The following is a 14,104-nucleotide window of genomic DNA, read 5'->3' as shown; positions in this document are numbered from 1 at the left end:
TTATCCCTTTTATTAATTTATTTTGTCTAATCGCATTAAGAAAGACCTCCAGGACCATTATAAACAAGAATGGTGAAAGCGGACATCCCTGCCTTGTTTCTTTAGATATTATAATATCTTCTGTTATCACCATCAATTTAGCTCTCTGTTCTGTGTAAATTGCCTTTATCCCATTAAAGAACTCATTTCCCACTTCCATACACTCCAGATTTTTCAACATAAAGTCCCATGTTATATTATCAAAAGCCTTTTCTGCGTCCACAAACATAAGTATAGCTTGTTTCTCATTCCTGGCAGTCAGATATTCCAAAATGTCAATTATATTCCTTACATTATCCTTCATCTGTCTGTCTGGGAGGAAACCTGCTTGAGCCTTATGAATAGTTTCTATTAATATCTTTTTCATTCTTCTTGCTAAAATCCCTGCAAAAATTTTATAGTCTGTATTCAGCAATGAGATAGGCCTATAATTTTTAACTTGAGTTAAGTCCGAGTCCTGTTTGGGGATAAAGGTGATGAATGCTTCTTTCCACATTTCCGGGATGTCTCTTTCCTTTAGAATGTTATTCATGACTTCCTTTAAGGGTAACATCAAAACATCTTTTAACTCTTTATAATAGTCTGATGTAAATCCATCTGGTCCCGGGGCTTTCCCTCTCTTCAGTTCCTTTATAACCTCTTTTATCTCATCTATTTCTATTAGGGTATTCAGTTGGTCTTTTTTGTCTGCCGGGATCTTTTGCACCTTTTTCTCTTTTAAAATTTTCTCTATTTTCCTTATATTATTCCTTTCCTTATTTTTATATAATTGTCTATAAAAGTCCAAGAATCCTTTTCTGATTTCTTTCGGATTGTCTATCTCTTCTCCCTTTACAACAATTCTGTTGATTGTGTTCTGCTCCTTTCTTTTTTTGATTTGCCACGCAAGCCATTTGATTGCAGTCTTAATTTCTTGTTTTATTTTAAAATTGTTTGGTTTTTTAATTAATTTTTGTTCCTTGTCCATTATCTGCTTTAGAATTTCCTTTTTCCCTTTTTCTCTGTTTTTATTCTTCAGTGAGTTCTGTTGGATAAAAAAACCTCGCATCACTGCCTTGCTTGCGTCCCATACTACACTCATCCTTGTATCCTTATTACAATTGTCAACAAAATATTCAGTTAATTTCTTTTGTGCTTTTTCTATGATTTTCTGATCGTCCAAAAGATAATCTTTAATTTTCCATCTAAATGTTCTTTCTTCAAACCCTTTTAATTCCAATTTTATTGGGTTATGATCTGAAATTACTTTAGGCTTAATTTCAACTTGTAGGATTCTTGGGGTCAATTCATTCGAAACCCATATTTGATCTATTTTTGACATTGACTGATTTGGTTCAGAAAAAAATGTAAATTGTTTCTCTAATGGATGTCTAAGTCTCCATATATCAATCAAATTACAGTTCTTAATCAATGAAAAGAAAGACTGGGGCAGTTTTCCTTCTTTAGATGTTCCATCTCTTAGTCTATCCATTTCCAACAAAACTACCCCATTCATATCTCCCATTAGTATGGTTTTCTGATCCATGTATTCAAAAAGTTTTTCTTCCAAAGTTTTATAGAAATCAGTCTTGTTTCCATTAGGTGCATAGATCCCGACGATTATCAGATTTTCCCCTTGCCATTTGATCTGGACTGCTATAATTCTTCCTTCTTCGTCTTTAAAAATTTGTTGCGATTCAATTTTATTTTTTATATACAAAACAACCCCTCTTTTCTTCTCTCTATCCGAAGATATGAATTCATTTCCTAATCTTTTGTTAATCAAAATTTTTCTATGCTTTCTTGCCACGTGTGTTTCTTGTAAACATATGTCCAAATTTTTCTTTTTTAGAAATTGTTCAATTTTATTCCATTTTTTCTTCTTGTTCATCCCATTAATATTCCAATTCCATAACTTTAATGCCATGATGGTTCCTAATTAAAATAAATTTGTTTTATTTTCTTATAACCTATCCGTCTTTTCCCCGTCCTCTTCTTCTTCATCTTCTTCTGATTTCTTTCCATTTTCTTCTTCTCCTTCTCTCCTTTTTGAATGTTTCAGTCCTTCAGCAAACCTCTAGGCAACCTAAGGCCCAGATGCAGCCCAATTGCCTTCTCAATCCAGCCCACGAATGGTCCAGGAATCAGCGTGCTTTTACATGAGTAGAATGTGTCCTTTTATTTAAAATGCATCTCTGGGTTAATTGTGGGGCATAGGAATTCATTCATCCCCCCCCTCAAAATACAGTCCAGCCCACCACATGGCCTTAGGGACAGTGGACCAGCCCACGGCTGGAAAAGGTTGCTGACCTCTGCTCTAGGGGGCTTATTGACTCCAGTGGAATTCAGAGGCAGCTCAGTGCAGTTCCCCTTGGTCACCGAAGGGTTACTGCAAAGCTTCTTGTCCATCCCCAGTCCTGTTTCAATAGAGACCCTTCCCTGCTTTAGAAGTCAGCACAGGCAAGGCATTTCAGCAGCTTCAAGCACAGGCAATGGTGGGAGGGGGGTCTTGGATAGTGAGGGTAGGTGGGAAAATGGGAGTGTTCCAGTTGTAAAAGGAAGTCTCCGTTTTATTTTCCCAAGAGCTGGAGGAGCCAGGCAATGTGTCACAAAGGACATTCTGCCTTCTCTTCCTCCAAACTGTCACTGTTTTGTTTTCTTTCTGTACTGCTCCATCGCTGCCCCTTCCCTTAAAAAAAAAAAAAATCCCCTGCAGCTTCCAGGAGGCTTAAGAAGAGAGGTCCAGATTGAGCAACCTGCATTTCTGCAGGGCTGCTCAGCTGCTAACAAATGGCTCTACTTTGACATCACCTCTCAAATTGTCTGGGGAAAGCTGTCAGTTTCTGGCTTGCTTCCTGGCAGAAGGATGGCTTTGAGCTGACTTCACAGTCGCTGTGGATCTGTCCACAAGCCTTGGATTTGCTGCAGGCTGACAAGGCAGCCTCTTCTCCTGGCCTTGCTCATGTCACATCTCATCACCTGGCAACCAGGAGACACACACACGCACAAACACACTGGTGACAAGCTGGTGACAAAGCAGCATAAAGGATGTCCAATGCACGCCCAGTCCTGGTGGTTCTCTCCCCCTCTTTTCCTCTTTTCAGGTTTCTGTTGAACATCTCTTCCTAACATGATGCTTGGCTTGGTTCTTTCCTAGTGGGGAGTCCCCAATACTGCTTGGGATTTTTTAGAAAACAACAAATAGGGTGACTTTTAATGGATAATGTAATTTGTGAGTTTAGTCCCATCACACCAAAAAGCAGGTGAAATCATGCCAAAGTCATGTTTCAACTTGCCATTTCAAATCAGAATGGTGCTCGGCATCCAAACATCCTGAACCCCGTCCTGAGTTGGTTGAGGGTATCTTGAGAGATGGGCAAATCTCTGCCAAAAAAGGGCAAAGTCTTGTTTCAGTCTCGATTCAAAATGGCAGTTGGCATCTAAACATCAGCAACAACTGCCACCCTCACCTCAGGAATCCTTGCGAGGCAGCTGAGCCTGTAGAGGACAGATGGAAAGACGCCCTTTCCAAAATATAGAGAAGGTTTTAGAAATTCCTATAAACTGCTCTTCATCCACAAATAGATTTTCAGGGTGGTATACAAATGAACTTCAAAATTCCAAAAACCAACTATACAATGAAATTAAAAGGAATTAGACACATTCAATCAGCTAAAACAATACCATAATTACAACTGCCCAGGCAAATAGAAAGGCACCGTGTTGATGAAGGGGCTGGACTAATTGACCCTTTGCCAATGTCCCTTTGGAGGGCATCCATCCCAAAGCTGGGAATGTCACTGCAAAAAAGATCCCCTCTTTTGTACATAAAATCAGAGAGCTAGAAGGGACCCTGAGGATCATCTAGTCCAACCCCCTGCAATGCAGGAATATGGAGCTGCCCTTTACGGGAATTGAACCTGCAACCTCAGCATTCTCAGCACCATTCTCTAAACAACTGAACTATGCAGCTGATGTGCTTTTCCCCAAGGAGAAACACAAAGAAGGAGCCATGACTATTGTAGTGAACAGGCAGATTGATTCAGGAAGAGGGTGTTAATTCACGTATTTGGGCCCTGGGCTGTTACTTGTTTAGCACTTTAAAATGTAATCATCAGCACTTTGAATTGTGCTTGGAAGTGAACCAGGAGCCCCTGTAGCTCCTTAGAACAGAAGTCACATGGGACACTTTGGGGAATCCTACTAAAATTCTGGCAAATGGGTTTTGTAGCAGTTGAAGCTTCTGGACTGTTCTCAACAGCAGCCTCATACAGAATGCATCATAACCGTGGTTCCCAAACTTTCTCAGAACACCACCCCCTTGGTTCCATGAACCCATCCCAGGGCCCTCCACCCTGCCCTATAAAAATACTATTCAGAACAAAAGTTTGCATGAGCCACTAAGAAAGGTCAGAACAAAATAACATTCAAAACAATTGAACATTTGTTCAAAATCCAATTAAAACTATTTAGTTTAATTAATTCAATGAAAACAATGAATTTGTTCTGATGATACCAGCACACATGGGGAGGAGGACTGGGCTAAAACATGTGCCTTAGTGAAACCTCATATTAAAGAAAATTGCTTTGTGTATACCTTGTGTATACTAAAGGAAATGCACACACAAATACCTATGAATTGTCAGGTGGAGAAACTGAGAGGAAAAAATTCATCCATCCCCGGTTATTAAGCTATTTGTTTGAAAGGTTTATAGCCTATTATTCAATGATACCATTACTTAAAAAGTGGATGTTGTAAAAACAGCTAAATCAGACAGCAAACCCATCAAGATATAAACAGAGATGGCACAGAAGGCTTCAAAACAATTAAAACCATTTTTTAAATTACTTAAAAAGGTAAAGGTAAAGGACCCCTGACAGTTAAGTCCCGTCGCAAATGACTCTGGGGTTGCAGTGCTCATCTCGCTTTATTGGCCGAGGGAGCCGACGTTTGTCCACAGACAGTTTTTCCAGGTCATGTGGCCAGCATGACTAAGCAGTGCACGGAAACGCTGTTTACCTTCCCACCAGAGCGCTACCTATTTATCTACTTGCACTTTGACGTGCTTTCGAACTGCTAGGTTGGCAGGAGTTGGGACCGAGCAACGGGAGCTCACCCCGTCATGGAGATTTGAACCACTGACCTTCCGATCAGCAAGCCCTAGGCTCAGTGGTTTAGACCACAGTGCCACCCGCGTCCCTACACAATTCAAATATGAAGGACAACTTTTCTAAAGTTTAGCATCCATTTAGTGAACCCATCATAGTAAAGGAATGAGATTGGCAGCTGTCGTCTCCTCATGGATTCCTTTGGGAAAACATTCTAAGAGAATATGTTTATGAAGGACAATTGTATGGAATTAAAAGTCATCAATGTTTTTTAATAATGTACTCCTGCTGCCTCCTCTCTCCTCATGTCTGTCTATTCCATTCTTTTCCCTTTCTTGCTTTGATCTCTTCCCTTTCTCTTTCTTATTTATTGTTGCTGCTTTTTGTGCATTAGAAAATTAAAATTAGAACAAAATTACAAAAAAATACATTGGTGACATCTTGACTTGGTGCCATATGAGAGCAATGTCACTGCCTGTTGTGATTGAGGGGGAGCATTCTGCAGGTTGGGAGATACCCAAGGGATGAACCTTCCCTCAATCCTGGGCATCTCATGGCGCTCTTTCTCCTTCCCTGGGACACAGGTGAAAAGCGTCAACCTCTCCGAGGGGGAAGTGCTGTCTATCCGAGGCATGGATGATGACCAGCTGATAGTCCTGGCCAATCAGACACTCCTGGTGGAGGGCCAAGTCATACGCAGCCCCACCAATACCATCTCAGTCTTCTTCCGCACCTTCCAAGATGACGTGATTGGGACTTTCCAGCTGCATTATCAAGGTACAGGGGCTTTTTGTTAGGGGCAGAACATCTTCCCTGTCCCAGGGGGGCTGCCAAGGTGAGGAGGAAGCCCTGGATTATGCAGCTACTGTGCATTTGGCGGGGGGGGTGTCACCAACCTTTTTGAACTATTGGGGCACATTTCACATTTTGAGAGGATACTGAGGGCACCAGTCACGAAATGGCTGCCATGAGGGGGATGTTGCATAAAATCACAGTCTGCTGATTTTCCTCCCTTGGCTTACAAGGGGAAGTCAGATCTCTCCTACTGATCCCGATTGTGGAGATGCAGTTGTCAAACACACAAGAAGAGCCATGTTTTCACCAATGCCAACCCTAGAGCAAATTGTGGGCTGCCACCTTGTGCCTCCCCTTTATGGATCACTGCCTTGCCATGGCGAAGGGGCTTGAATAACTCAGAGAAGCTATGAGCTATGCCATGCAGGGCCACCCAAGATGAACAGGTCATAGTGGAGAGTTTTGACCAAACGTGATCCACCTGGAGCAGGAACCGGCAAGCCACTCCAGTATCCCTGCCAAGAAAACCCCATGGACAAAGACAACAGGTATATAAAAGTTATGACACTGGAAGATGAGCCGCTCAGGTCGGAAGGCATCCAACATCTACTGAGGAAGAAGAAGAAGAAGAAGAAGAGTTTGGATTTGATATCCCGCCTTTCACTCCCCTTCAGGAGTCTCAAAGCGGCTAACATTCTCCTTTCCCTTCCTCCCCCACAACAAACATTCTGTGGGGTGAGTGGGGCTGAGAGAAGTGTGACTGGCCCAAGGTCACCCAGCAGCTGCATGTGGAGGAGCGGAGACGCGAACCCGGTTCCCCAGATTACGAGACTACCGCTCTTAACCACTACACCACACTGGCTGAGGAAGAGTGGAGGACAAGTACAAGTAGATTCAGAGCTGATGAAGCGGCTGGGCCAAAGCCGAAAGGACGCTCAGTTGCGGATATGCCTGGAAGCGAAAGGAAAGTCCAATGCTGTAAAGAGATATGAAAGGAACATTTCGTACAAAGATTACGATAATGAAAGACAACAGTGGAAAGGACCTAACAGAAGCAGAAGACATCAAGAAGAGGTGGCAAGGAGGAGTTATACCAGAAAGATATGGATGTCTCTTATACCCCAGGTAGTGTGGCTGCTGACCTTGAGCCAGACATCATGGAGAGTGAAGTCAAATGGGCCTTAGAAAGCACTGCTAATAACAAGGCCAGTGGAAGTGATGATATTCCAGCTGAACTATTTAAAATTTTAAACGATGATGCTGTTAAGGTGCTACACTCAATATGCCAGCAAATTTGGAAAACTCAGCAGTGGCCAGAGGATTGGAGAAGATCAGTCTACATCCCAAACCCAAAGAAGGGCAGTGCCAAAGAATGCTCCAACTACCGCACAATTGCACTCATTTCACACGCTAGCAAAGTTATGCTTAAAATTCTACAAGGCAGGCTTAAGCAGTATGTGGACCAAGAACTCCCAGAAGTGCAAGCTGGATCTCGAAGGGGCAGAGGAACCCGATACCAAATTGCAAACATGCGCTGGATTATGGAGAAAGCTAGAGAGTTCCAGAAAGACATCTACTTCTGTTTCATTGACTATGCAAAAGCCTTTGACTGTGTCGACCACAGCAAACTATGGCAAGTTCTTAAAGAAATGGGAGTGCCTGATCACCTCATCTGTCTCCTGAGAAATCTCTACATGGGACAAGAAGCTACAGTTAGAGCTGGATATGGAACAACTGATTGGTTCAAAATTGGGAAAGGAGTACGGCAAGGCTGGATATTGTCTCCCTGCTTATTTAACTTATATGCAGAATTCATCATGCGAAAGGCTGGGCTGGATGAATCCCAAGCCGGAATTAAGATTGCCGGAAGAAATATCAACAACCTCAGATATGCAGATGACACAACCCTGATGGCAGAAAGTGAGGAGGAATTAAAGAACCTTTTAATGAGGGTGAAAGAGGAGAGCGCAAAATATGGTTTGAAGCTCAACATCAAAAAAACGAAGATCATGGCCACTGGTCCCATCACCTCCTGGCAAATAGAAGGGGAAGAAATAGAGGCAGTGAGAGATTTTACTTTCTTGGGCTCCATGATCACTGTAGATGGTGACAGCAGTCACGAAATTAAAAGACGCCTGCTCCTTGGGAGAAAGGCGATGGCAAACCTAGACAGTGTCTTAAAAAGCAGAAACATCACCTTGTCAACAAAGGTCCGTATAGTTAAAGCCATGGTTTTCCCGGTAGTGATGTATGGAAGTGAGAGCTGGACCATAAAGAAGGCTGATCGCCAAAGAATTGATGCTTTTGAATTATGGTGCTGGAGGAGACTCTTGAGAGTCCCATGGACTGCAAGAAGATCAAACTGATCCATTCTTAAGGGAATTAGCCCTGAGTGCTCACTGGAAGGACAGATCGTGAAGCTAAGGCTCCAATACTTTGGACACCTCATGAGAAGAGAAGACTCCCTGGAAAAGACCCTGATGTTGGGAAAGATTGAGGGCACAAGGAGAAGCGGACGACAGAGGACGAGATGGTTGGACAGTGTTCTCGAAGCTACAAACATGAGTCTGACCAAACTGCGGGAGGCAGTGAAAGACAGGCGTGCCTGGCGTGCTCTGGTCCATGGGGTCACGAAGAATCAGACACGAATAAACAAATAAACAACAACAACACCCTGTGCCTACTTACCTGGGAGTAAGCCCCCGTTAAACACAAAGAGACTATGGTGGCTAGAGAAACACTGGCATAGTGTGGAGGGCTGTGTGTGTGTGTTGCCCCAGGCCCATTTTTGGGAGGGGGTGCGACAAGGCACACCACAACAAGCTCCTATCAGAGCCCGCCTCCAGTGTGCACCCAGCACCAGCACTGCTCCCAGGTCAGGTCTGACCCGGGGGTTGTGTGGGAATGTTCAGGGATGCAGGAGAGGGTATATTGTTTGATATCCTTTTCCAACTTGTGTTAACAAGTTCCACAATTTCAGCAGAGTAACATTCCCCTTTTTAAACTTGCAGCGGATGCGTTTCGTCAGGCTCGCTAAAGCCTCTATAATAACTGTTCTGGGATTTTCCCCTTATTCCCTCATAAAAGATAAGACACGACACAGTCTTGTATAAAAGTATAAAAAAGTTTTACTCACACAACATTCTGTTCACAATAGGATCCCAGAAGGCAGACTTAGCTTAGAAAAGTAACATATACCTAGAAACTATCTCATAAGAAGACAGTCCCTTTGGGCATCTTTGGCAAAGCAGATGTTGCTTCTTCGATGCATGTAGTAAAAAAAAGAGAGAGATGGCTGCCCTGCCCTGTGCTTTTGTCGTTGCCTGCACAGGTAAGGCCATGCCCACCTCTTAGTCAGATGCAGAGGAAGTCTGTCCCAGACCAGAAGGAAACAGGAAGTTTACCTGCTGGCTGGACAAACATTCCTCCCCATGTGTAAACATGTTCACTCTAGGAATGTTGTACTTGACTGCTCTTGTGTTTCACATCCCACAAGGCGGAGTGGAGAGTTGGCAGCAGAGCTGCTACCCCTCTCCTTCGCTGCACTGCATGAGAGAGAGAGCTGCATTAGCAGCTCCCTTATTCCTGGCTGCAGCTCCACTCCCGGATCAGACCTGACCAGAGGCAGAGTGGAGAGTCATGCAAGGACTAGGCAGCTTCCTTGCGCCCAGCTGCAGCTCTGTTCCCAGGTCAGGTTGGACCTGGGAGCAGATTGGAGGAGAGTCAGTGAGCAGCAGTGGGCTCCCTCCACCCCCTGCCCCCCCCCGGGGTGTGCCCGCCACTGTAGAGACATATTTTAAAAACAGGTAGTGGAGGGAAAGAATGAAAGCTCAGAGTCCTGGGCACCTGCAGTTACTATGATGTAACCCATAATATGATGAGCAGCAGAACTAATCTAATGGCTTTCTGAAAAGCGTGGTCTTCACCATCGGAGAGCTAGCCTGCTGGAAACCAACAGATCCTTCTCTGAATCAGTTCAACTCTTCTTCAGCAGCCCCCAAAGCATCTCAGATTGAAGTAATCTTTAATTGATTTATTCTCCCACATTAATACCCTCCCCAATAACCCATATCAACCCCCAGTTTTCCCCAAATTCCCCCAGAAATATTTAGGGCATTCAGAAAAGGGGGGGCTTTTAATTAGGATTTTAATGCCTAACACCTGATAAGCAAGGAATCCCAGAAGTTCTTTATGGAGGAACTTAAGAAGATAGCTTACACCAGTCAGACCACTAGTTCCTCTAATTTGATCTCGTCCACTGAATAGCAGCAGCTCCAAAAATCTCTTTAATGAGTGAATTTATTGCTGCTTCTGGCCCCTTAGAGCAGAGCTCCATCCACCTGCCTTTCTTATTTCCCTCCCTGGCTCAAGAAGCAGAGAACAGCTTCTGGATTTTAGAAACAGGAGAGAGACATGTGGAGGCCAAGCACTAATATTTGTGGGCCTGGGAGTTGAAACTGATCATATGCAACTTGCTCATAAAAGTGATCTAGGAAGGGCTGGACAATGGGCTCCATAGGATGGTGAATGCTTCTCTCTGTGAGGGAGCCTTTGCAGACCTGCTGAAAGAGGCGGTTATTAAAGCGCTTATTAGAAAAACCATCTTTGGACCTGGCCAATATGGCCAATTATTGCCCAGTCTCAAATCTTCCATTCTTGGGCAAGGTAATTGAGTGGGTGATTGCTGAACAACTCCAATGAACCACATGCCTGGAGGATACAGAACATTTGGATTCCTTCCAATTGGGGTGCTGGTCTGATCCAGAAGGCTCTGCTTATGTTCTTATGTTCTCTCTTGCCATTGGCTAGATGATATTCATGAGACAGGATCTCAACAACCACGGTCTTGCAAAACCCAGCAGCCTAGATATGCTACATCCCTTAGGGACATGGTAGGTGCTCCTCCAGGGCCTGATTGTAATCCCATCTGTTCACTTCCATTGCAGTATTTATGCTGAGCTGCAGCTTCCCACGGAGACCAGATTCTGGGGAAGTCACCGTCATGGGTCTGCATCCTGGTGGCACAGCGCACTTCCACTGTCACCTGGGCTATGAGCTGGAAGGTCCAGAAGTTCTGACCTGCATTAATGCTTCCAAGCCGCACTGGAGCAGCCCAGAGCCCATCTGCTCAGGTATACAGAGCTGGGAGTGCAAGGATGTGGGCGCCTAATGCAAGATGTCACTGTCTGATGATCACACACACACACACCCGTCTCTCTCCCCCCCCCCCACCTGCATCTGTAGCACCCTGTGGAGGAATAGTGCACAACGCCATCATCGGACGCATCTTGGCCCCGACTCACTGGAGGAATCACACTGAGAGCATGCTGTGCACCTGGACCATCAGCACCCAGGGGGACCAGAAGCTCCACCTGCATTTTGAGAGGCTCCTGCTGGGAGACAAGCAAAGGTGAGGTCTCCTTACAGCTGCTGCTCCAGCTCAGTGAGTGCAGAGATCTCTGAGTTGTGGCCCAGCTGGCATCTGCTGGGGAAGGAGGGGAAACACCTAAGATGTGCAAATCCACTGGGCCCCACTCCAGATCTGTCTGCAAAATTCTGCCCCCTCCCAATAATTCTGATGGATGAGTTATTCAGGAAATTACCTTAACTGTTTATTTATTGACAACAAAAAAGGTGCAAACATAACAAAGAAAAGAAATCAAAGAATCAGCAATTGAACCACCAACCTTCTGGTTAACAGCCAGACACACTGAACGATTACGCCACAGGTCTGGGATGAGAAGAGAAAAGTAGGTTGGATTGTATTGGTGAAAATGTCTGACAAACAAACATGGTCTTCAAAATTGCCCCTGTGACAGAAGGGAGGGAAGGCCGTTCACTCTCTTCCTTACATTCCTTACATGAGCTTGCAGGGCAGCAGCTGAAGAAGGAGCAAAAAGGGTTTTCTTGTGTGTGTGTGTGTTTCTTTGTGGCTGATTAGCTGCTCTCCCTGTGCAAAGGTCAGAGGGGGCGGGGTTTCTGTTGAGGCAGGTGATTAGCTCTGGGAGGAGCTTATCAGAGCTTGCAGGGCAGCAGCTGAAGAAGGAGCAAAAAGGGTTTTCTTGTGTGTGTGTGTGTGTTTCTTTGTGGCTGATTAGCTGCTCTCCCTGTGCAAAGGTCAGAGGGGGCAGGGTTTCTGTTGAGGCAGGTGATTAGCTGTGGGAGGAGCTTATCAGAGCTTGCAGGGCAGTTTGATCCATCTTTTAGATTTAGGGAAGCTAGTCTCAAACGTTCACCAACACAGGAGTTCACCAACACAGGAGCCAGATATATGGAGAAACGTGACTCAAAGAAGTAGGAGGCCCAGGGTTCGCTCTGATTGTTTAGAAATACGCAATCACTTTGAGGTCCTTTCCCCTAGCATGGAAGACGAAGAGCAGACTCCATTTGAGGATCTCTCCCTCATTACAGTCGATCAGGAATATGAAGACGAGCAGCAAAGGCAGTCTTCAGGGAATGTGCAGGCGACCTTGGAACGGACAGCTCACGGAAGAACCCCGACCAGACCTAAGAGGAGGCGTGTAGTGGTGATAGGGGATTCCCTACTGAGGGGAACAGAAGCAGTGATCTGTGGGCCTGACAAGATGTCTCGGGAAGTGTGCTGTCTCCCCGGGGCTAAGAACCAAGATGTAACTGAACGACTGCAAGGAATCATAAAACCCACTGACAAATACCCCTTCCTCTTGGTTCATGTGGGAACCAATGACACTGCAAGCAATAGCCTCCAGAAGATCAAAAGAGATTACGAGGCTCTGGGCAGGAAATTGAAGCAATTAAATGCACAAATTGTCATCTCATCTGTCCTCCCAGTTGAACGACGTGGCCCAGGGAGAGAGGGAAAAATAGTGGAAGTGAACAACTGGCTTCGCAAATGGTGTAAACAGGAACGGTTTGGATTCTTAGATCACGGAATGCAGTTTCTTGAAGATGGACTTCTGGAAAGCGATGGGCTGCACCTCACAACGGTTGGTAGGAATGTTTTTGCAAAAAATCTCAGAAACCTCATCAGGAGGGCTTTAAACTGACTAATGTGGGGGAGGGAGACAGTGCTCCTGAAGGTAGGAGTCTATCAATTGATGAAGATGATCATCCAAATGTCATAGACCGAATGGAGCAAACAGCACGCAGACCTAGTGGTGGGAGGAAAAAATCCTTAAATAAGAGACACGGGGGAATGATTAATGGACTTCAATGTCTGTACACTAATGCGCAAAGTATGGGAAATAAACAAGATGAGCTTGAGCTCTTGGTACAGCAAACTAAATATGACATAATAGGCATCACTGAAACCTGGTGGGATAAGTCCCACGATTGGAATGTAATAATGGAGGGATACAATCTATTTCAGAGAAACAGACCAGACAAGAAAGGAGGAGGAGTGGCGTTATATGTCAGGGATGTGTATACCTGTGAAGAGATCCAAGATTTAGAACCTCAAAGCCAAAGTGAGACCATTTGGGTCAAAATTAAGGGAGAGAAGAATAACAGTGACCTCATTGTGGGAGTTTACTATAGATCCCCAAGCCAAACGGAGGACATAGATGATGCCTTCCTGGAACAGATGGCCAAGCATGCAAAAGGAAGGGAGATAGTAGTAATGGGGGACTTCAATTACCCGGATATTTGTTGGATGTCAAACTCAGCCAAGAGCATAAGGTCAAACAGATTCCTCACTGGCCTTGCAGACAACTTCATTGTCCAGAAAGTGGGAGAAGCAACAAGAGGAACAGCCATTTTAGATCTGGTCCTAACCAATGTTGAGGACCTGGTTAGTGGGGTAGAAGTGGAAGGATCATTAGGCGCGAGTGATCATGCTCTTCTGAAGTTTACTATACAGCGGAAAGGAGCAGCCAAGCATACTAGGACTCAATTTCTTGACTTTAAGAAAGCCGACTTCATAAAACTTAGGGAAGTGCTGGGTGAGATCCCATGGACAGTAATACTAAAAGGAAAGGGAGTTCATGATGGCTGGGAGTTTGTTAAGAGGGAGATAGTAAAAGCACAACTTCAGGCAATACCAATGAGACGGAAACATGGAAGGTGCCTAAAGAAGCCAGGGTGGCTATCTAAAGAACTTTTAACTGAGTTAAGATTAAAAAAGGATGTGTACAAAAAATGGAAAAGGGGGGAAACCACCAAAGAGGAATTCAAACAAATAGCCAGCACGTGTAGACACAAAGTC

At 44.5% G+C, this 14,104-nt stretch overlaps 1 protein-coding gene and 1 long non-coding RNA gene across 6 annotated transcripts in view; one reads left to right on the top strand and one right to left on the bottom strand.

Moving 5' to 3' along the window:
- Positions 1-14,104, top strand: part of SEZ6L (seizure related 6 homolog like) — a 142,664-nt gene that overhangs the window by 91,187 nt on the left and 37,373 nt on the right. For all 5 annotated transcript variants that reach the window (XM_053368462.1, XM_053368461.1, XM_053368463.1 and 2 more), the window contains 3 exons: positions 5,712-5,904; positions 10,869-11,054; positions 11,167-11,332. In XM_053368462.1, the coding sequence (XP_053224437.1) occupies positions 5,712-5,904; positions 10,869-11,054; positions 11,167-11,332 (545 nt within the window). The remainder of the gene's footprint in view (positions 1-5,711; positions 5,905-10,868; positions 11,055-11,166; positions 11,333-14,104) is intronic.
- The window catches only part of LOC128403582 (uncharacterized), a 100,945-nt gene that overhangs the window by 82,596 nt on the left and 4,245 nt on the right, over positions 1-14,104 (bottom strand). The gene's annotated exons all lie outside the window — the stretch shown is intronic.

The sequence above is a fragment of the Podarcis raffonei genome, chromosome 16 (assembly GCF_027172205.1).
Source record: "Podarcis raffonei isolate rPodRaf1 chromosome 16, rPodRaf1.pri, whole genome shotgun sequence".
NCBI lineage: Eukaryota > Metazoa > Chordata > Lepidosauria > Squamata > Lacertidae > Podarcis > Podarcis raffonei.
Note: the sequence above shows the minus strand (reverse complement) of the source record. Positions and strands in the feature narration are given on the sequence as shown.